The 26,420-nt window shown below is 47.4% G+C and overlaps 1 protein-coding gene across 2 annotated transcripts in view; it reads left to right on the forward strand.

Moving 5' to 3' along the window:
* TUFT1 (tuftelin 1) overlaps positions 1-26,420 on the forward strand; it is a 44,229-nt gene that overhangs the window by 16,073 nt on the left and 1,736 nt on the right. For both annotated transcript variants that reach the window (XM_063145802.1, XM_063145803.1), the window contains exons 2-11: positions 7,023-7,097; positions 8,131-8,235; positions 10,219-10,305; positions 12,832-12,903; positions 14,399-14,515; positions 15,112-15,240; positions 15,647-15,741; positions 18,715-18,820; positions 22,972-23,055; positions 25,354-25,454. In XM_063145802.1, coding sequence (XP_063001872.1) covers positions 7,023-7,097; positions 8,131-8,235; positions 10,219-10,305; positions 12,832-12,903; positions 14,399-14,515; positions 15,112-15,240; positions 15,647-15,741; positions 18,715-18,820; positions 22,972-23,055; positions 25,354-25,454 — 971 coding nt within the window. The remainder of the gene's footprint in view (positions 1-7,022; positions 7,098-8,130; positions 8,236-10,218; positions 10,306-12,831; positions 12,904-14,398; positions 14,516-15,111; positions 15,241-15,646; positions 15,742-18,714; positions 18,821-22,971; positions 23,056-25,353; positions 25,455-26,420) is intronic.

Here is a 26,420-nt window from a genome sequence, read left to right on the forward strand (position 1 = left end):
AGATGTGGTGAATTGATGTGAGCAAGTTGGATTTTGTTGTACGGCTGGTGAAATATGATCCGGGCAGAAAATGGGCTGGGTGTTTTCCAAGCAATGACTTGATCAAAACGGCAGAGAATGTCTTTTAGATATATATACGTTAAATTGCAGTGCCATTATTATTAATTTGAACGTTATTGGGATCATTTCTCCGCTGTGGCACCCTGGTTGTGTAATGCACAGCCCTTGGGGTCCTGACTGGTGCCAATATAGGCTTTTTTCCAGTTAAAACATGGCTTCTTATCAAGGCCTTTGAGGGCTGAATTCTCCAACATCATTTTAATTGCTTCTCTTACTTTTTTAAAAAAATACTACGGGCTTTAATTTGTGAACGATTTAATATGTTTTTTAACTGTGTGTATTGTTTTACATTGTTTTGATTTTATCTGTACGCCGCCTTGAGATCCCAGTGATACAGGGCGGAATACAAATATTTTAATAAATAAATACTTGTTTGTATTGATTTTTTGGTTTTTTTAAAAAAATTGCTTTATTTATTTTTCCAATATATACCTTTAAACAAATATTTGTAAATAGGTGCATGTTCATTATACAGTAACCTTTTTCTCCTAAATTTATAAACATAATTACTTTCCATTTCGAGTTTTAACTTTCAACCCTTTTTTTACTTTCTCACAGATTTTTCCGTCTCTTCTTTTGGCATGTTATATCACTTCTTTTTGTCTTTTCCTTTGTTATTTTTCTAAACTCTACTTGGATTTTATGAGTCCCAAAACATCCTATAAGCCTCTGCCATAGTGGTTCTATTAGTTTCTTTCTTCATATATTCAATATATTTTTTGCCAGTCTCTCTCAAAGTTATCTTTTCGTTTTATTCCTCTTTGTACTTGTAATTTCTGTGTCAATTTTTCACTAATTCCTATTTCCCAAATTTTCCTTTTCCAAATAGCTACTATTAGCATCTTTGCAGTTTTCCAATTGCTTGCTATTAATTATCTTGTGGCTGTCAGCATGTAACCTATTAGAGGTTTTTCTTTTACCTCTTTATTTTCTTTGGCAGAAATATTCAATATTGCCAATTCTGACTTTTTAATATATATTTTTGATCCGTGATGTTCTCCATTTCCCTGAAGACCCTATCCCAAAATTTCTTTACTTTCCCACATTCCCACCACATATGTACTTGAGTTCCATTTTCCTTACACCCTTTCCAGCATGAGGGTGTCAAAGTCTTGTTAATTTGTGCCAATCCAGTACCGTTTTTGAATTAATTTTAGGGCACCATCTTTTATTCTTGTGGATGTTTCGAAAGGGAACTTTTCAAAGACTTTCTCCCATTCTTCTTCCTCAGTCTCTTCTTCTATTTCCCCTTACATGTTTTGTATTGTACATTTGATTATTTCTTTTGTTAAGCGGTATATAAATGGAGTGATTAAAGAAAGAAATAGCGTGAGCAGTTTGTAGCCCTCGTATATTTTGGCCTACAACTCCCATGAGCCTTTATCCATTGGCTAGGTTGGCTGGGACAATGGGAATTGCAGGACAAAATATCAAGAAGTGGGTGCTTTAGGCCACAATCCTGTGCTCACTGACCTGAGAGTAAATCCCATTAGCCTAATGGGACTTAGCTCTGAGTTAAACATGCGTAGGGTTGGCCTTCATGCCATCAATGTTTTTCATCTTTCAGCCGATGCCCCAAAGATGCACATTTACCCTTGTTGTAAAACAACGAGACATAAACTTAAATTGCAATGAAACTTTGAACAAGATTAGCTAAGTTTTTTTATGCATGTTAACAAGCCCACGAATGCTTCTTCTCTTTGGCTTTGAGCCTGGAACCGTGAGGTTTTGAAACAATAAAGCAAAGAACCGTGACTATTTAAAAAAAGTTGGCTGTTTTCAAAGGCCATTGTATATTTATTTTATTTATTTTAAGACATTTCTTGGCCACCTTTCAGGGCAGGAGCTCTCCCAAGGCGGCTTGCGGCAATAAAAGACATAAAAACAGAAAATATTAAAAGCAGTAAAAACCCAGATGCAATAGAATCAGCAATAAAATATACAACACGGTGGTTGCCTTAGGTCTGCGGGATATTCCCTCACAGTCTAGTACAGCCTTCCTCAACCTGGGGCGCTCCAGATGTATTGGACTGCATCTCCCAGAATGCCCCAGCCAGGCTGGGGCATTCTGGGAGTTGTAGTCCAACACATCTGGAGCGCCCCAGGTTGAGGAAGGCTGGTCTAGTATCAAGGCGGTCAATATTTGACCAGTTGGCGGACTTGTGTATCAACCCCAGGGGAGATGCATGCCATCGCTTCCACATCTCAAAGCTGCAATCTTACGCACGCATGCTTGGGAGTGTAACCCTGTTTGAAAGCTGAGCCGGAATGGAGTGTCCATGACGGAGGTATGGCTGGCTAGATACCTGATGGTGGCAACATGGTGTTCCATTTGTCCATTTATTAAAATGACATTTCCCCCCCCCCACTTGAACTTTTTCTCTACGTCTCTACCCCTTTTCTGGGATTGTTTTTGCAAGCTTTGTTCCTCTTCGTTGTAATCTGCTCCCGCGGTATTGGTGATAGAGGTGACTCATCCTCTTCAGAAACCTTGAAACCGTTTCTTTCCTTCTACCATATATGGGCTGGTTGCATGATTGCCTGTGTTTGCACTTTTATTGAGCTGTTTGCTGCTATAGATACTGGGGGTAATAACAGCTTTGGTTAGCGTGTCATGCCCTGGGAATGCTCAGTGGAGTTAATTCATTCCTGACGTAATCCCCAAGGGATTTTTTTTTTGGTGGTGGAGTCATTGTGACCCAAGTGTTTTGCTTTTTTTTACATTTATGCTCTTCCTTTTCTTCGAGGAGCCCAAGATGGCATAACACGATCCTTCTCTCTATTTTATCCTCACGCCAACCCTGTGAGGTAGGTTAGGCTGCGCGTCACTGACTGGCCCAATGTCACCCAGTGAGCCTCATGGCTGAGTGGGGATTAGAACCCGGGTCTCTTAACGGCTACACCATACTGGCTCTCCAAATGTGGCATGGTATATGTTGGGTCCGTGATCCGCCTGGTGAAAAGCCGGTGTTGCAAACTCACCCACAGGCTTGAGCTGTGACTTTAGGAAGTCACCAGTACTTTGGCCATGAACGTGCTGAACGTTCTCGGACAGTTGCTCCACTTCAGTTGCTTGGTAATGCCCACCTTCCCGGAAGGGCTAACATAAAAACATCAGAAGAGCCCTGCTGGATCAGACCAAGGGTTCATACAGTGATCAGCCAACTGCCCATGGGAAATTCATAAGCAGGATATGAATGCAACAGCACCCTCCCGCCCATGTTCCCCAGCAACTGGTGCACACAGACTTACCGCACCGGATATTGGAGGTAGCACATAACCATCAGGGCTAGTAGCCATGGATAGCCTTCTCCTCCAGGAATTTATCCAGCCCCCTTTTCAAGCCATCCAAATTGGTGGCCATCACTATTGATGGTTGCTTGAAGGCATGAGCTTCTTGGAGTTGAAGCCCTGAACACCTGCAGATCGACCTTCCGCTCACCTGCTTTAAGGGCAGCTGAGATCAACGTGCCTATAAAATGTCAGGTATGAGGACTACAAACACACACAGCTTTTTTATGCTGTTCCATCCAGGCCAGGGCTAATTACTTAGCACAGCGTTCGCTACCTGGTGCCCTCCAGGTGTCTTGGACTGCATCTCCCATCATAGCTGGGAATGATGGGGATTATTGTTGTTATATTGTTTATTACATTTATATACCGCCCCGTAGCCGAAGCTCTCGGCGGTTTACAAAGATTAAAAACGTTGAACGTTAAAAATCAATATGCAAAACTTAAAAGCAGAAAACTTTAAAAAAATTAAGTGTGTATGTGTGTGTGTATATAGCTTGGAGAAGAGAAGATTAGGGGGAGACATGATAGCACTCTTCAGATACTTAAAAGGTTGTCCCACAGAGGAGGGCCAGGATCTCTTCTCGATCCTCCCAGAGTGCAGGACACGGAATAACGGGCTCAAGTTAAAGGAAGCCAGATTCCAGCTGGACATCAGGAAAAACTTCCTGACTGTTAGAGCAGTACGACAATGGAACCAGTTACCTAGGGAGGTGGTGAGCTCTCCCACCCTAGAGGCCTTCAAGAGGCAGCTGGACAAGCATCTGTCGGGGATGCTTTAGGGTGGATTCCTGCATTGAGCAAGGGGTTGGACTCGATGGCCTTGTAGGCCCCTTCCAACTCTGCTATTCCATGATTCTATGATATGACACGTTAAGCCATAATGCTAAAAATGCTTAACCGTTGTGGCTTAGCGTGTCGTCTGAACAGGGTCGTTCCCTCCAGAAAACCTTCATAATCATGAGGCTAGAAAAAATGATGCAGATGATAATAGTCTGAGAGTCTTGGGTACCTTAATTCTGTGCTACTAGTTTATTTATTTATTTATTTATTTGCATTTTATTAGGCCTGGTTTATTTATTTATTTGCATTTTATTAGGCCTGGTTTATTTATTTATTTGCATTTTATTAGGCCTGGTTTATTTATTTATTTGCATTTTTATTACATTTCGTTGTAGGTTGTGGTTCTGGGAGGCTGTCGAGATCACATTGGGCTTTTCTTGTCCCCCCCTCCCCCCAAAAATGCAAATATCTGTTAAAAAGTCCACAACAAGGCAGTTTATTTACTTGTCCTCCACGTTCTTGGAGGACAAGTAAATAAACTGCATAAATTGCATCATAATGTATTTATGGTCTTCCCTGGGTGTGGAACGCCATGGTGTCAGGCGGGCCAGCTCCTGCTCTTAAGGTTGTAAAACTGAAGCTTTAAAAAAAATGCCGGCAAGCCGGTTTCTTGTTGCTTAAGCCCTGAATGGCGTAAGCAGGAGTTGGGACAGAGCCGTCACTCGGGGAGACGTCCCAGAAGCCTTGACTGATGCGGCATGAGCAGGGCCATTGTCTCACCTTCGTGGCTGCTGCAAACAGCCCCAGGTCGACCTGAGCGCTGAAATTTATCGCGGCGTTTCGGGGCTGAGGTTTCGTTGCCAAAGCTGTGCGACGGCGATCACTTTAATAGGCTTCGGCGGTACGTTTCACCCGCCGGGTGATTCAGGCACGCCTTGCCGTGTTGAAAGATCGAGTGTTTTTCAAGCACTCGCCGCCGCCCCCCACCAAAAAACCCGCCCTCCCGTTTTTCTGCCTGTCGGCTGGAATTGAATGCCTGTGAGTTCCCTGGGCATGTACAAATTGCTGCTGATTATGCTGAGAAATGATGGCTGGTCTTAATTGTAGCCTTAGAGGCATTCAAGTGGGGGCCCATGTAGCCTAGGAAGAAGTGTGGTGTAGTTCCAGAGAGGTTGTCGTACCCGGTTTTTGGAGTCTCTTCTCCCCTTGAATAGACTTCTGTTCTGTTTGGTCTTTGCTTCCGTCTCACCCTCCTCTGTCTAAACTTCAGCTGCAAACCAGCCCTCCCTAACCTGGCTGAGGGATGCTAGCAGTTGTAGTCTATCTACGACATCTGGAAGCCACTAGGTCTGGTAAGGCTGCTATATGTCAGAAGAGAAGTGTTTGACCAGACCAAGAGTCCATCTTGTCCAGGATTCTGTTTATCCAGTAGCCAACCATCTGCCTCTGGGCATGCATGCAGCAGTTGCTATAAACACTTGAGGGCGGGGGACTCCTGTTGGCTGCTAGTGCTGTGTATGCTGCTAGTGCTGCGTATGCTGGCGGGGGACTCCTGTTGGCTGCTAGCGCTGTGTATGCTGGTGGGGGACTCCTGTCGGCTGCTAGTGCTGCGTATGCTGGTGGGGGACTCCTGTCGGCTGCTAGCGCTGTGTATGCTGGTGGGGGACTCCTGTTGGCTGCTAGTGCTGCGTATGCTGCTAGCGCTGTGTATGCTGGCGGGGGACTCCTGTCGGCTGCTAGCGCTGCGTATGCTGCTATCGCTGTGTATGCTGGCGGGGGACTCCTGTCGGCTGCTAGCGCTGCATATGCTGCTAGCGCTGTGTATGCTGGCGGGGGACTCCTGTCGGCTGCTAGCGCTGCGTATGCTGGCGGGGAACTCCTGTCGGCTGCTATCGCTGCGTGTGCTGGCGGGGGACTCCTGTCAGCTGCTAGCGCTGTGTATGCTGCTAGCGCTGTGTATGCTGGCGGGGGACTCCTGTCGGCTGCTAGTGCTGTGTATGCTGCTAGCGCTGTGTAAATTAATGCCGGAAGCATGACTTTTTGCATCAGATACTTTGTGTAGTGGTTAAGAAGGACGGTGGGGAGGGAAAGAGATGCTACGTGCAAAGCCACAAGGTATCTGAAGCAAAAAGTCATGCTTCCGGCGTTAATTTACACAGCGCTAGCAGCGTACGCGGCACTAGCAGCCGAGAGGATCATGTCTCCCCTCAATCTCCTCTTCTCCAGGCTAAACAGGCCCAGTTCTTTCAGTCTCTCTTCATAGGGCTTTGTTTCCAGACCCCTGATCCTCCTGGTTGCCCTCCTCTGAACACGCTCCAGCTTGTCTGCGTCCTTCTTGAATTGTGGAGCCCAGAACTGGACGCAATACTCTAGAGGAGGCCTAACCAGGGCCGAATAGAGAGGAACCAGTACCTCGCGTGATTTGGAAGCTATACTTCTATTAATGCAGCCCAAAATAGCATCTGCCTTTCTTGCAGCCATTTCGCCCTGTTGGCTCATATTCAGCTTGTGATCTACATTTTGCAGATGGCTGCTACAAAGCAGGAGCTGTAGGGTCACTTCTCCCCTCTGCTGTCTTAGCCTAAATTCCTTCGTGCTCAAATCCCCCCCCAACTTAAATAATTGCAGCTACATGTGTTGATATTTTATCGCTTTCTTGCCTCACCCTTTCCTCTGTGTCTCCCCTTCTACGCGCGCACACATACCCGTGTCGAAATCTGTATTGTAAACATGTTGGGGCAGAGACCTGTCTAGCGTGCGTTGATGCAGTGTGAATAATATACAAAAGGAACCACTTGTGTCTCTTTTTTCCTCCCTGGTATCTTTAGGACAGTGTGAAAATACTAAGGCTAACCCTCCAGAATGACCTCCCCGGGGACAGACGCGATCCAGTGAAGCCAAAGGTAGGCGGACAGGTCCTTCTTTCTTCCCTTCGCCATGCAGAAATCTTGCTTTTAAAAAAGGTGGTGTGAAGGGAAGCCATCAGCTTTGTGCAGAACCCCAAACGTTCATTGCCTGCCTCTTCCTTTTGCTACTAGATTTCTCCCTCTATGGCAGCCTTCCTCAACCTGGGGCGCTCCAGATGTGTTGGACTACAACTCCCAGAATGCCCCAGCCAGCTCAGCTGGCTGGGGCATTCTGGGAGGTGCAGTCCAACACATCTGGAGCGCCCCAGGTTGAGGAAGGCTGCTCTATGGCAGTGGGAGAGAGAGAGAGTTCTGTCCCACATCTCACGTTTCCTTATTGGCTTTACACAGCCTCTCCCAACACAGTGCCCGCCAGATATTTTGAATTTTGAACTACAACCCCCAGGATTCCTGGCGGTTGGCCGTGCTAGCTAGGCTGATGGGACTTAAAGTATTATTATTATTATTATTATTATTATTATATTTATTTGTATCCAGCCTTTTGCCCAATACTGGGCCTCAAGGCGGCCTTACAAAATCTAAAACATATTCATTGTAAAACCTAGAAAAAGAAATGTACAAAAATTTAAAAATAAAGGAGTTGCAATATTAAAACATTAAACGTTGAAAATACACAACAATTTTTCAAGTCCTTAAAATAGATGGAGGCCCAGATTATTTGCCCAAGGCCAGTTTTTTGCCTGCTTCCAAAAGCCCATCAAAGAGGGAGCCAGTCTAGCTTCCCCGGGAAGAGAGTTCCAAAGCACAGGGGCAGCCACCGAGAAGGCCATGTCCCATGTTCCTACCAAGCGCGCCTGTGAAGATGGTGGGACTGAAAGAAGGGCTTCCCCAGAAGATCTCAAAGCAAGGGCAGGCTCATAAGGGAGAATACGGTCTTTTAGATAACCTGGACCTGAGCCATATAAAGCTTTATAGGTCACAACCAGCACTATAAAGTACAAAACATCTGGAGGGGCACCGGGCCTAAAACCGACTCTGCACCTTTCAATTTTGTTTTCCTTTGCTGCAGCCGGTGGGAAGGGCCTTCGCCATGGTGGCCAACCGGCCCGCGAGCAGCCATGCGTTGGCGTCGGAATGCATCAAGTCCAAGGATGGCGATGAGGAGATCATCAAGGTGAGTCATTGGCGGTTGTGCGTTTTGCAAAAACCACGGGATTCCTCTATGAGGAAGGAATGGCTGCGGCTGAGCAGGAGAGCACCTGCCCGGGCTGCAGAAGCTCCCAGGTTTGGTCCCCCGGCATCTCCAGGTAGCGCTGGCAAAGGCTCTGTCCTGCTTGGAACCCTGGAGAGCCATGGCTGCCGGTCTTTGTAGACAACTCCCATGATCCCCGGGCATGTTGGCAGGGGATAATGGGAGTTGAAGTCCAGCCCATTTGGAGGGCACCAAGCTGGGGAACGCTGATGTTGACAATACTGAGCTAGATGGCCCAGAGGTCTAGGGGAACTTCCTCTGTTCTTATTCAGAACCATGAGGACTAGAAACTTGTTTGTTCTTAAGGGAAGCTCAGTGGAAGGGGAGTTGCTTTGCATGCAGACTGTCTCGGGTTCCATTCCTAGCATCTCTGTTTAAAGCAGAGGTGGGGAACCCATGGCACTCCAAACGTTGTTGGGCTCTAACTAAGAATCTAGTGCCTAAATTTGCTCTCCTCCCTCCCAACTTCCTTTCCTTTTGTGTCATGTTATTTAGATTGTAAACCTGTGTGCAGAGACTGTCTTAAGAAATATTTCTGTAAGCTGCCTTCAGAGCCTTTTTTGGCTAAAAGGTGGGCTAAAAGTGTTATAACGAATGAATGAATGAATAAATAACTCTCATCAGCCCCGCACAGCATAGCCTGTGCTCAGGGATGAATGGAGTTGCAGCCCAACAGTGTCTTGAGAGTCGTAGGTTCTTCACCTCTGATGTAAAGGATCCCATTAGCTAGGCTGGGAAAAATCTCCTTTCTGCCTTGAGGCCTTGGAGACCCGCTGCCAGTCTTTGCAGAGAATAGATGCGTATTAAACAGAGCAGTCCTTGCCCGCAGACTTACAATCTACAGTATAAAGAGACAGCATTAAAGGAAACAGTGACGGGGTGGGAAGAGGAAAAAAGCAGGCAGCCTTTCTGCAGGGCTGGCAGAGTAGCAATGCTTCCAGTCTTTTCTCTCTCAGTACAGCCTGCTGAAGTGGGCGCTGGTAGTAACAGTTGAGGGAGGGAGGAGAAATCTTCATGAAGGAGGCCTCTCAGTATCACTGGTGGAGTTAGTGTAGAATGGGGTTTCTTAAACTGTCGTCTGGTGGCCATGGTGGTTAGTAATGTATTCCCAAATGGTCCCAGTTTCCAAAATGGAGGGAAATGCTGTTGGGCTGGTGATTTCTTTAGAGTTTTTAGCATAGCGCTGAAGAGGCAAGCGTCCTTGCTATAAGCTGAAATGACGCTTTCCTCTTCAGCCTCCCAAGCTGCTGCAGTTGAAACTTTAAAACCGTCCCCCTTTCCAGCTGTATGCATGTGGTTCATCCTCCCTGTACATTCAAAGCTTGATCTGTCGCAGCCTCAAACGACAAATGTAGCAGTTAGTTTTAAAAATTGCAAACCCTTTCAGGGTCTCCAAACGCCCAAATCGTTTGCAAAGTAAACCAGAATAGATTTTTTTTTTTTTTAAAGCGTGGCAAAGTTTTTAAAACCCTTCCACGTTAGAATGAACAATATCTGTCGGGCACATACCTGGTTTATCTGTCAAATTGTCCAAATGTATTTAGTTTTTTTTAAAAAAAACAAAAACCAAAATGTATTTTGCAGTGGTTTGCTAATTGCTTAGGGTAATAACTTTGCAGGGGCAAAAGCTAACAGATAGGTAACAAAATGTAGCATGGGAGATTGGAGAACAGTAAAGGAAAATGTGGGCCTTGCAACATAATAAATACATTCCATTAAAATTTGAGTGGCTGTTTCATCTTGTTCATGCAACAGTTACACCTTGCTGCAAGTTCGTGTCGCTCCTTCACAATAGTTGATAATGCCTTGCTCTGTAACTATTTCCAGAGTTTTATGCCTGCCCTGTCACGCTTTGGGTTCGGTTCACTCATACCTGGGCGTTGTGGTTTTTCCCTTGTGACTCAGGTGTACCTCAAGGCCCGAGCCGAAGACAGAGCCAAGCATGAAAAGAGCCTCCACCATTTGAAAAATGACAGCTGTCATCTCCAAGAGGTAATTGGCGACGTTTTGGGGGAATGTTATGTGCTGGCGAGCAGATGGGGAGAAATTGTCCCAAAAGTTGGTCGAACCCCTGACTGGGCAAGGTTGGATATTTTCCGGAGCAGTGAAATCCTCGATTTTCTGCCCAGTGCCACATTCTATGCAGACACACAACTTTGTGTTGGCTGAAGAGGCAAGCTGCTTCACTTAAGCTGGAAAGGGAGGCTTGCCTCTTTGTCAACGTGATAGAAACCAGTTGCTTCTCAGTATATTACCCCACTGTCATCCTCCCCCCCCCCCCCCCTACAGCCTGCTGAAATCTTCCTTGGAGACTTTTGCGGGCAAGGTATGCCTCAGCCAACTTTCAAAACAAAAACCTTTGCACACAAGAGCTTCTGGTGTTCAAACTTGGCTGGAAATCGCCCTCCAACTTTGCTGACACCCAAGTTTTGCCTCCGTAGCTCACTGAGTCACACAGCCTTGAAAAGCAGATGAATTCAAGTCCCTAATTGTTTTGCTAGCTAGAAGGAATCTGAAAGGAACTGTCATGGGTATATCTGTATTTCTTGGCCTCACTGTGCACGTGCCACACCCAGTAACACAATTAGGGCCTCACCCTCTTCCAAGGTATCGGCGGCTCCTTCAGCAAGGTCCCTTCATTTCCCACGAACCTTGGGGAGATGTTTTGCGTTTCTCTCTTTCAAAAGAATAGGCGGAAGACGTTGGCCTGGTTCACATGTAACAACAACTCAGAGTATGTTACATGTGAACTCTGGACTAGTGTTTAGCTATGGGTTGTTAACCATGAACAACCCAGGAAAAGAACACGCCAGTACAATGTAGGCACCTCTCTGGGGAGCTCATTCCACAACCGGGGTGCCACAGCGGAGAAGGCCCTGCTCCTAGTAGCCACCTGCCTCACTTCCTTTGGCAGGGGCTCACGGAGAAGGACCCTGTAGATGATCTTAAGGTCCGGGCAGGTACATATGGGAGGAGGCATTCCTTCAAATAACCTGGCCCCAAGCCGTTTAGGGCTTTAAATGTCAATACCAGCACTTTGAATCGGGCCCGGACACTGGAAGTTACCAGTGCGTGCATAGTTAAGTCATAGCTGGGTGTCTATTGGGCACCCTGCAATAGATAGAAGCCGCCCTTTTGAGCTCCTGAAGTTCCCAAATCATCTCAGCTTGGGAAACTAATTGCCTGGTTAGGAGTGAATACCTCCCAGCTCATCTAGAGATAAGCCACCATGAGAAAAGGATGACATAACTATGAGAGGCCCTTCCACGGAAGAAATCCTGCTAAAATCTACTCACTGTGTTAGGCTATACAGGTCTCTGAGCATTTTGGAACTCTGTGAAGTCCCTATTCCTTACTAACTAACCCACTACAAATTATATATATTTACTGTAGATGATCATTCAGTCTGTCCACACGCTCAACCTACAGGAAGCGAGTTATCAAAGAGTTTTGGGAGAAGCCGCATCTGTGCTGTGTATGTGTGTAGAGAAAGTCTTTGGGTTGCTCATTTTAAAGTTCCCGCCTGATTAAAACTTTTATAACATAGAATCATAGAACAGTGGAGTTGGAAGGGGCCTTAAAGGCCGTCGACTCCAAAGCCCTGCTCAATGCAGGAATCCGCCCTAAAACATTTTTTTGTTCATCTTTTTATTTTATTTTAAATTATCTATTTTTATTCCACTTTTAATTTGTATCTTATTTTTCTCACTACCCTATTTCTTCGATTCTAAGACACACTTCCCCCCCCCATATAAACATCTCTAAAAATGGGGTGCGTCTTAGAATCGCAGGTGTGTCTTAGGATTTTTTTTTTCTGTTGGTAGTACTGAAATTAGTGTGCGTCTTACAGTCGATGGCGTCTTGCAATCGAAGAAATACGGTATGTTAAATTGTGATGGCTTATTGCTTTTAGCAATAAGGATTTCATGGTCACCCTAAAGCATCCCTGACAGATGGCTGTCCAGCTGCATCTTGAAGGCATTTAGCATGGGAGAGCCCACAACCTCCCTAGGTAACTGGTTCCATTGTCATACTGCTCTAACCGTCAGGAAGTTTTTCCTGATGTCCAGCTGGAATCTGGCTTCCTTTAACTTGAGCCCGTTATTCCGTGTCCTGCACACTGGGAGGATCGAGAAGAGATCCTGGCCCTCCTCTGTGTGACAATCTTTTAAGTATTTGAAGAGTGCCATCATGTCTCCCCTCAATCTTCTCTTCTCCAGGCTAAACATGCCCAGTTCTTTCAGTCTCTCTTCATAGGGCCTTGTTTCCAGACCCCTGATCATCCTGGTTGCCCTCCTCTGAACACGCTCCAGCTTGTCTGCGTCCTTCTTGAAGTGTGTTTTTTTAAATTATGCTGTAGTTCAGGGGTTTTAATGTTTGTGAGCCACCCTGCACATTTCAGCTATTGGGCGTTGGGTTGTCCAGCTGCCTCTTCCGCTATACGGAATCATAAATGCTGCATTGATGCCTCTCGAGGACATTCTGGATTTATTTGCCTGGTTTGTCTGTTCGTTGCAGCTAACGCTGGAAAAATCGAACGGGATCCCTCCTCACAGAACTACCTCATCTCGCAACCTGTCCGTAAGCCAGGTCTGTTCGAGAATTCAGGGCGTGGTGGTAAGAGGGTGGGGTTGGAGGAGCTGCAAGGGAACCGGACTTGTGGCGCATGGGCTTGCTTGCTTTACTCTTCTCTACATACCAACTTGGTGGGCTGGGATGGAGGGTACAGCATGGCAGCCAGTGTCAGTCTGAGATTGAGGAGACCCGTGTTCAAATCTCCACTCAGCCATGGAGTTTACTGCGTGACCTTGGGGCAGCCGGTATTTTTCAGCCTCACCTACTTAGGAATATGTGGATTTTGCAAAATCCATTCTGTCTGTGATTTGTGGCCCCTTTAGATCCAATTCCCCAAATTCGCGCAAATTCGCACTTGCGCAAATCCCCTCGAAATGCGCAAATCCCCCATTTTCTTGCTTTAGCCAATAGGGGAAATGTGCGTTTTCAGATGGTGTTTTTTTAAAATTATTTGACGTATGTTTCTATGGCTAAATTTACGTAAAATTCCAGGAAATGTAAAATAAAAATAAAAATCTGCAAGTCGGTGGAATCTGTGCAACTCGTGAAAAGCGGTTTGATGCAGAATTTACAGGCCAGAAACATAGAAATCTGAACTCATTTGATTCCATTGTGGAATTCTCCGACATCCCTAAACCTACCTTGCAGGGTTGTTGTGAGGATAAAGTGGTGGAAGGAAAAAGAGAACCAGTTAGTAAATAATACAATATAAAGGGCTGGACAAGGCTGCCATAGATTCTGGTTGGGGAGCAGGAAGGTCAGAGGGGTTACAGAAAGAAAGGGGTGGTGATGCTCAGCCTATAACCCCCATCAGCTGGTTCTCACATTCAAATGCCGCCTCTTCGCTGTTGTCTTTTTCGCACACTGGCAGCAAATTGCGTCCAGTTCTGGGCTCCACACTTCAAGAAGGATGTGGACAAGCTGGAGCATGTTCAGAGGAGGGCAACCAGGATGATCAGGGGTTTGGAAACAAAGCCCTATGAGGAGAGACTGAAAGAACTGGGCATGTTTAGCCTGGAGAAGAGAAGACAGAGGGGAGACACGATAGCACTCTTCAAATACTTAAAAGGTTGTCACACAGAGGAGGGCCAGGATCTCTTCTCGATCCTCCCAGAGTGCAGAACACGGAATAACGGCCTGAAGTTACAGGAAGCCAGATTCCAGCTGGAAATCAGGAAAAACTTCCTGACTGTTAGAGCAGTACGACAATGGAACTAGTTACCTAGGGAGATTGTGGGCTCTCCCACACTAGAGGCCTTCAAGAGGCAGCTGGACAACCATCTGTCAGGGATGCTTTAGGGTGGATTCCTGCACTGAGCAGGGGGTTGGACTCGATGGCCTTGTAGCCCCCTTCCAATTCTACTATTCTAGGATTCTATGAAATGGTCTCTGAATGTACATTCTGAAGCGGAGGCATAGTTTTCTCGATCCACTAGCTTATGGGATTAATGGCACGCTTGTTTGTGCGACATTGTTTCTGAGCGCTGATTAGCCTTTCCATCCATCTCAGGACGACCCGACATACCTTGGAGAAGACGTCTCAATCATGCGCGAGACGACCAGGAGGCTCTTCTCCAAACTTCAAGAAGCCGAGAAGCGGCATCAGTCGGACAGAGCCGCTTATGAGGTCAGCCCTGGGGGCCGCAGGGGAGATTTGGGCTTCTCTCACACAACAGAAGGACGCAAACAAGCTGGAGGGGGTTCAGAGGAGGGCAACCAGGATTATCTGGGGTCTGGAAACAACTGGATATGTTTAGTCTAGAGAAGAGAAGATTGAGGGGAGACACGATAGCACTCTTCAAGTCCTTGTAAAGTTGTCACACAGAGGAGGGCCAGGATCTCTTCTCAATCCGCCCAGAGTGCAGGACACAGAATAATGGGCTCATTATTATTATTATTATTATTTATTTATTTATTTATTTATTTATTTATATAGCACCATCAATGTACATGGTGCTGTACAGAGTAAAACAGTAAATAGCAAGACCCTGCCGCATAGGCTTACAATCTAATAAAATCATAGTAAAACAATAAGGAGGGGCTCAAGTTACAGGAAGCCAGATTCTGGCTGGCCATCAGGAAAAACTTCCTGATTGTTAGAGCAGCACCACAGTGGACAACAGTGCCCCTAATTTCTTGTGTAGCTTTTAAACCAAGCAGTTGGCATTGCAGTTTGACCACGTAGTAAACCCCCTCACCACGAGTTTACCTCTTGTGCCGCAGACGTCCATCTCCCATTACCGGAGGGAAGCGGAGCAGTCCGGCACGGCCCTCAGGAAGGCGGAACTAGACCTGGAAGAAAAAGACCTGAAGATGGAAGAACTGCAGAGGCTCCTGACAGGGATGGAGAAGGTACTGCCATTTCTGTGACTGCCGCCACCATTTCTCAAATATGCCAGGGGATTTTCCCTTCCGCTAGCGTTGTTCTCTCTGCTCTGTTTATCAATAGAGCCCCCCCCCCCAAGCTATCTATGTCTTTCTGGTTTTCTCTGGTGCCTGTGAGATAACCTACATTTCTGGGATTTATTTCTTTATAGCATTTCTATACCGCCCAATAGCTGAAGCTCTCCAAACTTGCAGCTTGGACCCAGAGCCTGTGGGGTAGAAACGCCGTCTAGTCCCGCGGCTTTCTCATTTCTCCCCCTGCCAAGGCAGGCTGGCACCAGAAGGCTCTCCGGGCGTGTCTTTAGCTGTGAGAGGGGCATGTGATGGCAGCTGTTCCAACTCGCTTTGTCCTCCTCCACCTTTCTCTCTTCAGGAGCACCAGGCCCTGCTGCAGAAGATGAAAGACGGCGAGTCGGAACTGGAGCAGCTCAGGAGCCAGGAGAGAGACAAGGCTGACGAACAGGAAAGGTGAGGTGCTCGCGAGGGGACGGCCACCCAGATGGGGGAGTGGCTCCGTCCCGGGCCTGGCTCCGTGGCATTCAGGAGGGACAGGGTGATACAAGAAGAGCCATGCTGGTTCAGACCCAACGGCTCCAGCGGTCCTGTCCTACATGTGGGTTTTCCGTATGCAGCCGGCTGGTCACTGTATGAACAGAAGGCTGGAGTAGATAGATCGTTGGTCTCATCCGGCAGGGCTCTTTATGATCGCGTTCTTCAAATACTTGAAAGGTTGTCCCACAGAGGAGGGCCAGGATCTCTTCTCGAGCCTCCCAGAGTCCAGGACACGGAATAACGGGCTCAAGATAAAGGAAGCCAGATTCCAGCTGGACATCAGGAAAAACTTCCTGACCGTTAGAGCAGTACGACAATGGATCCAGTTACCTAGGGAGGTGGTGGGCTCTCCCACACTAGAGGCCTTCAAGAGGCAGCTGGACAACCATCTGTCAGGGATGCTTTAGGGTGGATTCCTGCATGGAGCAGGGGGTTGGACTCGATGGCCTTAGAGACCCCTTCCAGCTCTACTATGCTACGATTCTGTTTTTTCTAGTCCTGAGTTCTGTTCGCGCAGCGGCCGACCATTTACCCTATGGGAAACCCACAAGCAAGACATGAGCCCAATAACAGCCTCCTGCCCCTGTTACCCAGGAACGTGTGCGTGTGTATATGTGTGTGTATATGCATGCTGCCTCTGTTTCTAGTGGCAGCCTGTAGCCCTCAGGACTAGGAGCCCTGGATAGCTTTCTCCTCCAGGAATTGATCCAACCCTCTTTTAAAGCCATCCAAATGGGTGTCCATCACTCCATCTTGTGGAAGTGAGTTCCATAGTTTCAACTCTGCGCTGTGTGCTGAAGTCCTTCCTTTCATAGAATCATAGAGTTGGAAGGGGCCTATAAGGCCATCGAGTCCAACCCCCTGCTCAATGCAGGATCTGTCCTGATTCTCAGATGACCCGCTGAGTTCTAGTGTTTTGAGAGAGGGAGAAAAGTGTCTCCCTAGGCATTCTCTGCACACTTTTAAAAGCGTGCTTTGTCTTTTTAAATCCGGCTGCCGTCTTTGTGGAGGGAGCGGCTACTCTCAGATCCTTGCTGCCCGCTCAAGGCCTAATATGTGTACGCCGCAGCTTTGAAAGCCGCCAATAATGTTTGCAGCACTTTTGCCTCCTTCTTTGCCGTTTTGGGGGTGGTTAGGTTGGCTTTAAACTTTACATGAAGTGGCTTGTTACTTTTCCAATTAGTGCTGCTCGTGTTCTGCTCATCAGCAGAGCTAATTAAAATGTGCGCCAGGATGTCTGCGTGGTACCTCCATGTACAGCCGCAGTCTACCCCTGAATATCAGTTTATTTATACCATTCAACACCTGCTTTTCATTATAAAATAACGTCAGAGCAGGGAACAGCCTTAATCAAGCGTAACGCAATCATACTATCAAATCATCAGTAGCTAATAAAACGGGTGAGAGCATGCAGAACAGGTAAACGGGGATCGGCAAACCTTGGGAACACAGTTCCAATCAAAAGTCTGGGTGAATAAATAAGTCTTTCGTTAGTACTGTGCGAGGTTCGTTGTGGCGTTTTGGTTAGAGTGTTGGGCTGGGACTCGGGGTGATCCGGGTTCTAGTCCCTGCTTGGCCATGAAGATCACTGGGTCACTTTGGGCCAGTCACTGACTAACCTACCTCACAGGGTTGTTGTGAGGATAAAATGGGGAGGAGGATGTAAGCCACCTTGGGCTCCTTAGAGGAAAAGTGGGGTATAAATTTAAATAATAATTACAGCAGCCTGAAGGTGAGGCGTGTGTGTTTTACGACTGTTACGATGTGTATCGCAGACCTGAGCTGTGTAAGAACTTAAGTGCTATGCTGGATCAGACCAAGGGTCCATCTAGTACAGCACTCTGTTCACACAGTGGCCAAGCAGCCATCAGCCAGGGATGAACAAGCAGGACATGGTGCAACAGCACCCTCCCGCCCATGTTCCCCAGCAACTGGTGCACACAGGCTTACTGCCTCGGATACTGGAGATGGCTCACAGCCATCAGGGCTAGTAGCCATGGATAGCTTTTGCCTCCAGGAATTTATCCCACCCACTTTTGAAGCCATCCAGATTGCTGGCCATCACAACGTCCTCTATAGTTTAACTCTGCGCTGTGTGAAGACGTCCTTCCTTTTATTTGTCCTGAATCTCTCACCCACCAGCTTCATGGGATGACCCCTTCGGGTTCTAGAATTACAAGAGGGGGAGAGAAATGTCTCCCTGTCCACATTCTCTACACCAGGCAACGTTTTGTCCACCTCTCTCATGTCTCCCTACAGCAGCCTTCCTCACCTGGGGCGCTCCAGATGTGTTGGACTACAACTCCCAGAATGCCCCAGCCAGCTGGGGCATTCCGGGAGATGCAGTCCAACACATCTGGAGCGCCCCAGGTTGAGGAAGGCTGCCCTACAGCCTCCTTTCCCCCCAAGCTGTACAAACCCAGCTGTTGTCACCTCCCTTCATACGGGAGATGCTCCAGCCCCTGGATCATTTGAGTTGCCCTTTTATTATTTATTTATTTATTGCATCTCTGTATCGCCCAATAGCTGAAGCTCTCTGGGCGGTTTACTAAATTATCTGGGCGGTTTACTTTTCTGCCCTTTTCCCAACTGGGGCACGCTGGGAGTTGTAGTCCCAGCCCATTTGCAGGGCCACCAAATGGGGAAGGCTGCTGTATCTCTGCTGTGAAGAGAGGGAACCGTGCGGTGTAGCTGGCCACCCTATGCACGTTTAGGCAGAAGGAAAAGCCCTGCAGCTTCCAGCATGGCTGGCTGAGCCATGCTGAGAGCTGTAGGACTTTTTCTTCGGCTTAAATGTGCATGGGATTTGCATGCTTAGGGCCAAATGAAAAACAGGGATGGGGGGGAAATGTTGCTGTTGTTGACTGGTCATCTTTGGTGCTCATCCAGGTCGGCCAAACTGGAGAAGGAGGTGGCCACCCTGCGGGAGAAAATCCACCATCTTGACGACATGTTGAAGAGTCAGCAGCGCAAAGTCCGGCAGATGATTGAACAGGTCGGTGATGGTGTTCGGCTGTGCGGAATTACGGGCTGGGGCAAAACGGAGGAAGAGATGATTTCAATTCGCGCTTGAGTACGAACTGGCCTAATTTACACTTCCGGATCCCAGCCTCGCAAGCCTCTTCCGCCACGGCTCCGAATTCAGCGATGAAAGTTCTCGGCTCGAGGAGGAGGAGTAGTCAAGCTTTATTTATTTGTTTTATTTATTTATTTAATTTATTTATTTAAGGATTTTTATGCCGCCATTCAGCCAAAAAAGGCTCTCACGGCGGCTTACAAAAGTATTTCTTGACATTTTTATTGCATTTTTATACCGCCCAATAGCCGAAGCTCCCTGGGGGTTCACAAAACCGAAAACCATTCAAAGGATAAAGCAAAAAGTGTAAAACTATGATATAAAATACAATATCAAAGCACAACCAAGATAAAAACAGCAGCAGGGCAGAAATGCATATTTATTTCTTTATTTACAATATTTAGATGCTGCTCCAGATTGAAAATTTCGGAGCGGTGTACAAGATAAAATGGAAAAGCAACCACCACCCCAGAATAGAACACTTAAAACAGATTTTAAAAGAAGCAAATACAGTGACTTCTGGCTGGATGTTAAGGAAAGGCTTCCTGGAATAAAGATGTTTTCAGGAGGCGCCGAAAGGAGTACAAAGTTGGCGCCTGCCTGGCTTCCAGAGGCAGGGAGTTCCACAGGAGGGGGGCCACCACGCTGAAGGCTCTTCCCCTGGTGGACTCCAATCAGAGGGTGGATCTATGTGGAACCACCAGAAGCAGACCCTTGGATGACCTCAGTGACTGGGCACGTTGGTAGGGGAGAAGGCGCTCTCTCTAACATTAAGTTGCTAGGCTGTTAAAATGCTGAGGAAATAAAAAGGTCTTCACCTGGGGTCTAAAAGAGTATAGTGTAGGTGCCAGGTGAACTTCCTTAGGGAGCTCATTCCACAGCCGGGGTGCCACGGCAGAGAAGGCCCTGCTTCTGGGAGCCACCTGCCTCACTTCCTTTGGCAGGGGCTCGCGGAGAAGGACCCCTGCGGATGACTTTAGGGTCTGGGCAGGTACATATGGGAGGAGGCGTTCCTTCAGATAACCTGGCCCCAAGCCGTTTAGGGCTTTAAATGTTAATACCATCACTTTGAATTGGACCCGGATCTGGACTGGCAGCCAGTGAAGTTGGAAAAGGACTGGCGTGATGTGGTCTCGTCGGCCAGTGTATCGTTGGCCGTTTATTGTTTCAACCAGTGGTTGCAACAAGCAGAGTAAAAGCAATGCTAAAACAAATCATCCATTCCGCAAAGTCAGAAATTTTGCTCTGTGCATTTGGGCTGCAAGAGCGAAGTTGGCCAAAGTCAATACGACAGTCTTGTTATAGCATGTAAACAAAAAGTATGTTCTTTCTGAATCGGACCAGCTGGACTTATTCTCAAAAAACCCAATCTAAATATTTAGAACGGATTTGAGAAGAGATAGGGCCGTAGAACATATAATGAGTCCCATCCTCCACTTGACCACTACGGCTTGAAACACACGGATTGATCGATGGCTTTTTATGTTTCATTTCCAACCTCACTCTTCCATCAAGGACAACGGCCCCGAAACTGGCTGCCAATAATAAAAGACCCGACGTTGAATTAAAAACTTAGCATACAAAAAATGAGAACGGATGGGGGAAAATGGCCTACAGAAAGGTGTAGAGATGTGAAGGCCGGATGTGTGTTTGTGTGTGAATAATAAATAAATAAATATAAGGGAAGGGGCAGTTGGAAACCAAAGAAATTCAGGGGAAAGATTATTTTTCCCCTGGACAATTTTTTTCCGTTTTATTTTTTTAGTCCATTAGAAGGCCGGACGGCAGGATTTTAGGGAAATAAAAATGTAAACCATTCAGAGGCTTTCGCTCTCTCTCTCTTCCTTTCCTCTCTCCTATTTCTTTACTCTTTTGAAATCACTCCAAAATAGTGCTGTATCTACTCTTGGCACATCTGTAGGTCTAGACTGCGAAGACGAGCTTACGGCCAAATGTAACAGAAACCAGATGGAGAGATTAAAAATGAGTCTGTGCCTTTAACGCCAGCCACTTGTCTGCCTGCCTGCCTGCCTCGGAGACAGTTAAATCTTTCGCTACGTTGAGAGCTGTCCGGGTGTTCGTTGGTTTAAGACTGACCCTCTGGTTAAGCAAAGCCTGATCCAAAGGGCTCGGATCAAACAGCCTGTATCACCACGTTGACGGGGACTTGATGTGGCAAAAGATCTAGGATTAGGTGTTCGGATTTGAATCTCTTTTAAAATATTTGTAAATCAACCCCAAAAGCATCCTGGCTTAATCAGCCAACACACACTAAAATAACATTTATTTTGAAAACTGCACAGGAGGGAACCCTTTTTCTAAAATGGAACATGCGCTGCCTAAAAACTTCCCCTCCAAAAATACTTAAGTTAAATTCTTAAGCTCAGAGGACGGCAATATGGGAGAGGGCCTTTTCTGTGCAGGGCCCCCAATTTTAGGAATGATCTCCCCAATGAGGCCCGCCTGGCACCAACGTTGATACCTTTTCGGCGCCAGGTTAAAATTTTTCTCTTTCCCCAGGCATTTAGCAATATGTGATGAGCTTGACTGACCCCAGATTTGTTTCTAAAAGCTGTTTGTAGTTGTTTTAAATGTATGTTTCTATGTAGCTAATACCCTGGAAGACAGAAACAAACTTCAAAGTGATCTTGATAGGCTGGAGTGCTGGGCTGAAAACAACAGACTGAAATTTCATAGGGATAAATGCCAAGTTCTACATCTAGGAAATAGAAACCAAAGGCACAGTTTCAAGAGGCAGCTGGCTCAGCAATACTACAAACGAGAAGGAATTGTAGGTCACAAGCTGAATATGAGCCAACGGTGTGATATGGCTGCAAGAAAGGCAAATGCTATTTTGGGCTGCATTAAAAGAAGTATAGCTTCCAAATCATGGGAGGGACCAGTTTCTCTCTATTCGGCCCCGGTTAGGCCTCATCTAGAGTATTGTGTCTAGTTTTGGGCTCCACAATTCAAGAAGGACACAGACAAGCTGGAGCGTGTTCAGAGGAGGGCAACCAGGATGATCAGAGGTCTGGAAACAAAGCCCTGTGAAGAGAGACTGAAAGAACTGGGCATGTTTAGCCTGGAGAGAAGAGAAGATTGAGAGAAGACATAATAGCACTCTTCAAAATACTTAAAAGGCTGTCACACAGAGGAGGGCCAGGATCTCTTCTCGATCCTCCCAGAGTGCAGGACACGGAATAACGGGCTCAAGTGACAGGAAGCCAGATTCCGGCTGGACATCAGGAAAAATGTCTTGACTGTTAGAGCAGTACGACAATGGAACCAGTGACCTAGGGAGGTGCTGGGCTCTCCCACCCTAGAGGCCTTCAAAAGGCAGCTGGACAAGCATCTGTCGGGGATGCTTTAGGGTGGATTCCTGCATTGAGCAGGGGGTTGGACTTGATGGCCTTGTAGGCCCCTTCCAACTCTGCTATTCTATGACTCTATGTTGTATGTTTTTGTAGTTTAAAATTTTGTATATTGTTTTAAGTATTCTGATCCTATGTAATAAATAATAATAATAATAATAATAATAATAATAATAATAATAATAATGATTAAACTTGCACTCTGTCCTACACTCTGGGAGGATCAAGAAGAGATCCTGGCCCTCCTCTGTGGGACAACCTTTCAAGTATTTGAAGAGTGCTCTCATGTCTGCCCTCAGTCTCCTCTTCCCCAGGCTAAACAGGCCCAGTTCTTTCAGTCTCTCTTCATAGGGCTTTGTTTCCAGACCCCTGATCATCCTGGTTGCCCTCCTCTGAACACGCTCCAGCTTGTCTGCGTCCTTCTTGAAGTGTGGAACCCAGAACTGGACACAATAGTTTTAGAGAGAGTTGTGTAACTCTCACACACACCCCATGCAGAGCTGCGGCACCCAAATTTCCCTGAGGTTGGGAAAAATGTCCACGAAACCAGCTTCAACCTCTGATAAGACGAGTCTCTTACTGTGCAGTTTTGAGGCATCTCCCGTCTCCGTGTGTTACGTGTATCTGGCTCCTCTTTGGAGGGGTTCGTTTTTTTAAAAAAATCTGGGCACTGTTCTGAAAACGGCTTTTTCTCCACAGCTCCAGAATTCCAAAACGGTGATCCAGTCCAAAGATACCATAATACAGGAACTGAAAGAGCGAGTCGCTTATTTGGAGGCTGAGGTAGGTGGTGAGAAGGAGTTTGTGCATTTTTTAAGCAGCTTAGCTGACTTCCTGTAACACGGGGAGCCGCCCTTATAGTGTGTATTAGTAAGATCTTCGGCCCGTCTTCTGAGCTTTATTGACACTGACTGGCCGTACCTGGAGGGGCAGGGTGATGACCTCCCGCCTGTGCTGCGTCACAGAACTGCATGCCTCTTCCGCAAAAAAAAAAAAGTACGATTCTAGTCCTCATGGTCCTAACGAAAGGGCTGGTTTAAATGGGTTCATAGGAAACTGCGTTGTGCCAAGTCCACCTTTGTGTTACCTGTACGCCAGGGGTGTTGTGGGCGAAATCCATCCCATCCCAGTTCCCAGTCTGGTCCTCTGAGGTTTTCCAGATTGCCACGCCCCCTTCCCCGGCTCCACCCCTTTCCCTGACCGCTGGTTATTTGCTGTCCTGCCTTTTGCACATCATTTCCCCCCCCCTTCTGAAAGGTCAAGATGCGTCTCCTGAGTTTTAGTTACTGACACTAAGGGCTTTCAGCTACAATTGGCTGGTGTTTTTGGCCCCACCTTTTTTTTCCAGTGGCCCCGCCCACCAATGGAATGCGGCCCCCGAGAGCTTCTCCCATATGGAATCTGGCCCCCGGGCAGAATGAGGTTCAACACCCGAGCTCTGCACTGTTTTGACAACAACTCTCCAGGGTTTCAGCTCAGGGTCTTTCCCAGGCCTGCGTGGAGGGATTGAAGCCGAGACCTTCTGCACCGATCTATGGCTCTTCCTACTGTGGATTAAACTGGAAACTCCCAACCTGATGCCGCTTGCAAGCAGGGCTTGAACGTGTCCCCGCCCCCATTTCTCCCCCCAGTGTTCCAATACTCAGAGATAGATTGCCTCTGACGTTGGAGGCTCCATGTAGCTAGTAGCTGTCGATAGACTCACCGGCTCCAAGAACTTGTCGAATCTCCCTTTTAAAGCTTTCTCAGCCAGTGGCCCTTGCTGGACGGGGTGGCCGTGAATTCTTTTCGTTTGTTTTTTCAAAGTAAGGTTGGTTTCTGTTCACCACTCTGCCGCAAAGATCATCTTCTTGGCTCGCCGCTCTGACCATGTTACTCCACTTCTGAAATCTCTTCATTGGCTTCCAATTCACTTCAGAATCCAATATAAACTTCTCCTGTTAACCTTCAAAGCTTTTCACGGTCTAGCTCCTTCCTATCTCTCCTCTCTCATCTCACACTATTGCCCCGCTTGTGCTCTTCGCTCCTCTGATGCCATGTTTCTCGCCTGCCCACGGGTCTCTACTTCCCTTGCTCGGCTTCATCCATTTTCTTCGGCTGCCCCTTATGCCTGGAACGCTCTTCCAGAACATTTGAGAACTACAAGTTCAATCGCAGCTTTTAAAGCTCAACTAAAAACTTTTCTTTTTCCTAAAGCTTTTAAAACTTGCTGTTGTGCGGACTTTATACTGTTAGTTTTACCCTACCCTGTGCCTGCTTACCCTACCCTGTGCCTGTTTGCATTCTCTTCCCCTCCTTATTGTTTTACTATGATTTTATTAGATTGTAAGCCTATGCGGCAGGGCCTTGCTATTTACTTTTTTACTCTGTACAGCACCATGTACATTGATGGTGCTATATAAATAAATAAATAAATAAATAATAATAATAATAGTTGAGGGTTGGTTTTACTTAGCTGAAAAGGAAGGACGGACGGACAGGTAAACGGGAAAGGACGGAAAGAGAGGAAGGAAGGAGGCAAAATGCCAAAGAAAGGAAGAGAAGAAACAGCAAGGAAAGAGAAGGGGGAAGGAAGGAAGGAAGGAGAAAAGAAAAGACAAGAAATCCCACAAATGTTTGGAGTGATGAACGTGCATTTTGGACTGGTCAGCCAGAGGCCGGTGATGCCCTCTGCTCTGCTGCCCTCTGGTGGTATGTTGCAGTGCTGCCGGAGGATGGCCGGCTGACAACAGGACTCTCGGACAGTTAGCCGGTCAGCCGTATTGGCCACCCTTCCTTGGGGTTGGGGGTGGGAGCTTCTGCCCCCCCCTCCCCCGGTAGTAGAGCTGCTCCCTGTTCTGTCCCCCACCTTCCCTATGAGGAGGGGAGAGGGGGACATCACCCCAAACAGAGATCACTTAAAGCAATTTTGGCTACTGGAGTTTACTGTTGTCATTCCTGAGGCTGGTGCTGGTGGCTCCCCTCTTTCCTGCACGAGAGTAAATGAAAAAAAAAGTGTTTTTTTGGTGTGTGTGTGTGTGGTGTGTGTGTCCCTTTCTCCCCTCTAAATTTTCTTTCGTCTTTCTTTCACCCCTCCAAAAGAACCTGGAAATGCACGACCGCATGGAGCACCTTATCGAAAAGCAAACCCACCCCGGCGCCTACAGCACCAGGCCCCGCTCCAAATCAGAGTACGTCAGCAGGTGAGCAGCTGGAAAGCGGTGGGGGCGGGGTTGTCGCCTGCCTCTAGGGCCGGGACGGGCGGCCTGTGGCCCTCCAGATGTGTGGGTAATGGCTCGCATGAGTCCCGAGCCAGCACGGGGAAGAGACACCCAGGGTGATGGACGTTGCAACATCTGGAGGGTCACACATTGCCTATCCCTGCTCTAGGGGGAAGAGACGCCCAGGCAGAAAGCGGGTCCTCCCTCGCCTTCCCCTCACATCGCTTGTCCAGAGCATTTTGTTTCCGGTGATCCTTGCAAACGGAGACTTGCAAATCCTTTTCAGGCTCAGCGACCGCGCCCAAGTTTGCTGTGTGAGCACTGTGGCAATTTGAACTCGGCTCTCCCCTGTCCCCATGGGCAACCTGACGCCCTGTCTCAGATGTTTTGGACTCCGGTTCCCATAATCCCTAACCATTGGCCATGCTGGCTGTGGCTTATGGGAGTTGTAGTCCGAAACGTCTGCGGGGAACCAAGTTGCTTATCGCTGCTCCAGGCATTTGACTGTGCCTGCCCCTCCTCCCCATCTTTCCCCATGGGCAGAGGTGGCAGCAGGATCTGAACTCGTAGCACTAGAGAGCAGAGTAGAGCCGTCCAGTCTGAGTCAAGTGAGCCCCTTTGCTTGCGGCTCACTGTTGAACTGGTGGCGGAGATGACAATTGAGCCCATGGTGATACCCGTCTCCTGCAATACTTTAGCTGGGGGAGAAGTGAATTCTGGGACGACAGTGTGTACGAGGCCAGCCCGGACTGTGATTCTACTCAACTGGGGTGTCTTTTGATGGTTGCGTTGCCATCTGGGGTCCCTTGGCTGCTGCAAAGCAAGCTGGGGTGGAACTCTCACCCCCTGAGAATACGGATACGGGTCATTTGTGATTCGTACTGCCCAGGTTTATTCTATAATAGTTTCCCTCAATCAATCTGAGAACTCTGGTTCTAGGGAGACTCG

This window comes from Elgaria multicarinata, chromosome 21, assembly GCF_023053635.1.
Source record: "Elgaria multicarinata webbii isolate HBS135686 ecotype San Diego chromosome 21, rElgMul1.1.pri, whole genome shotgun sequence".
In the NCBI taxonomy this organism is placed as follows: domain Eukaryota; kingdom Metazoa; phylum Chordata; class Lepidosauria; order Squamata; family Anguidae; genus Elgaria; species Elgaria multicarinata.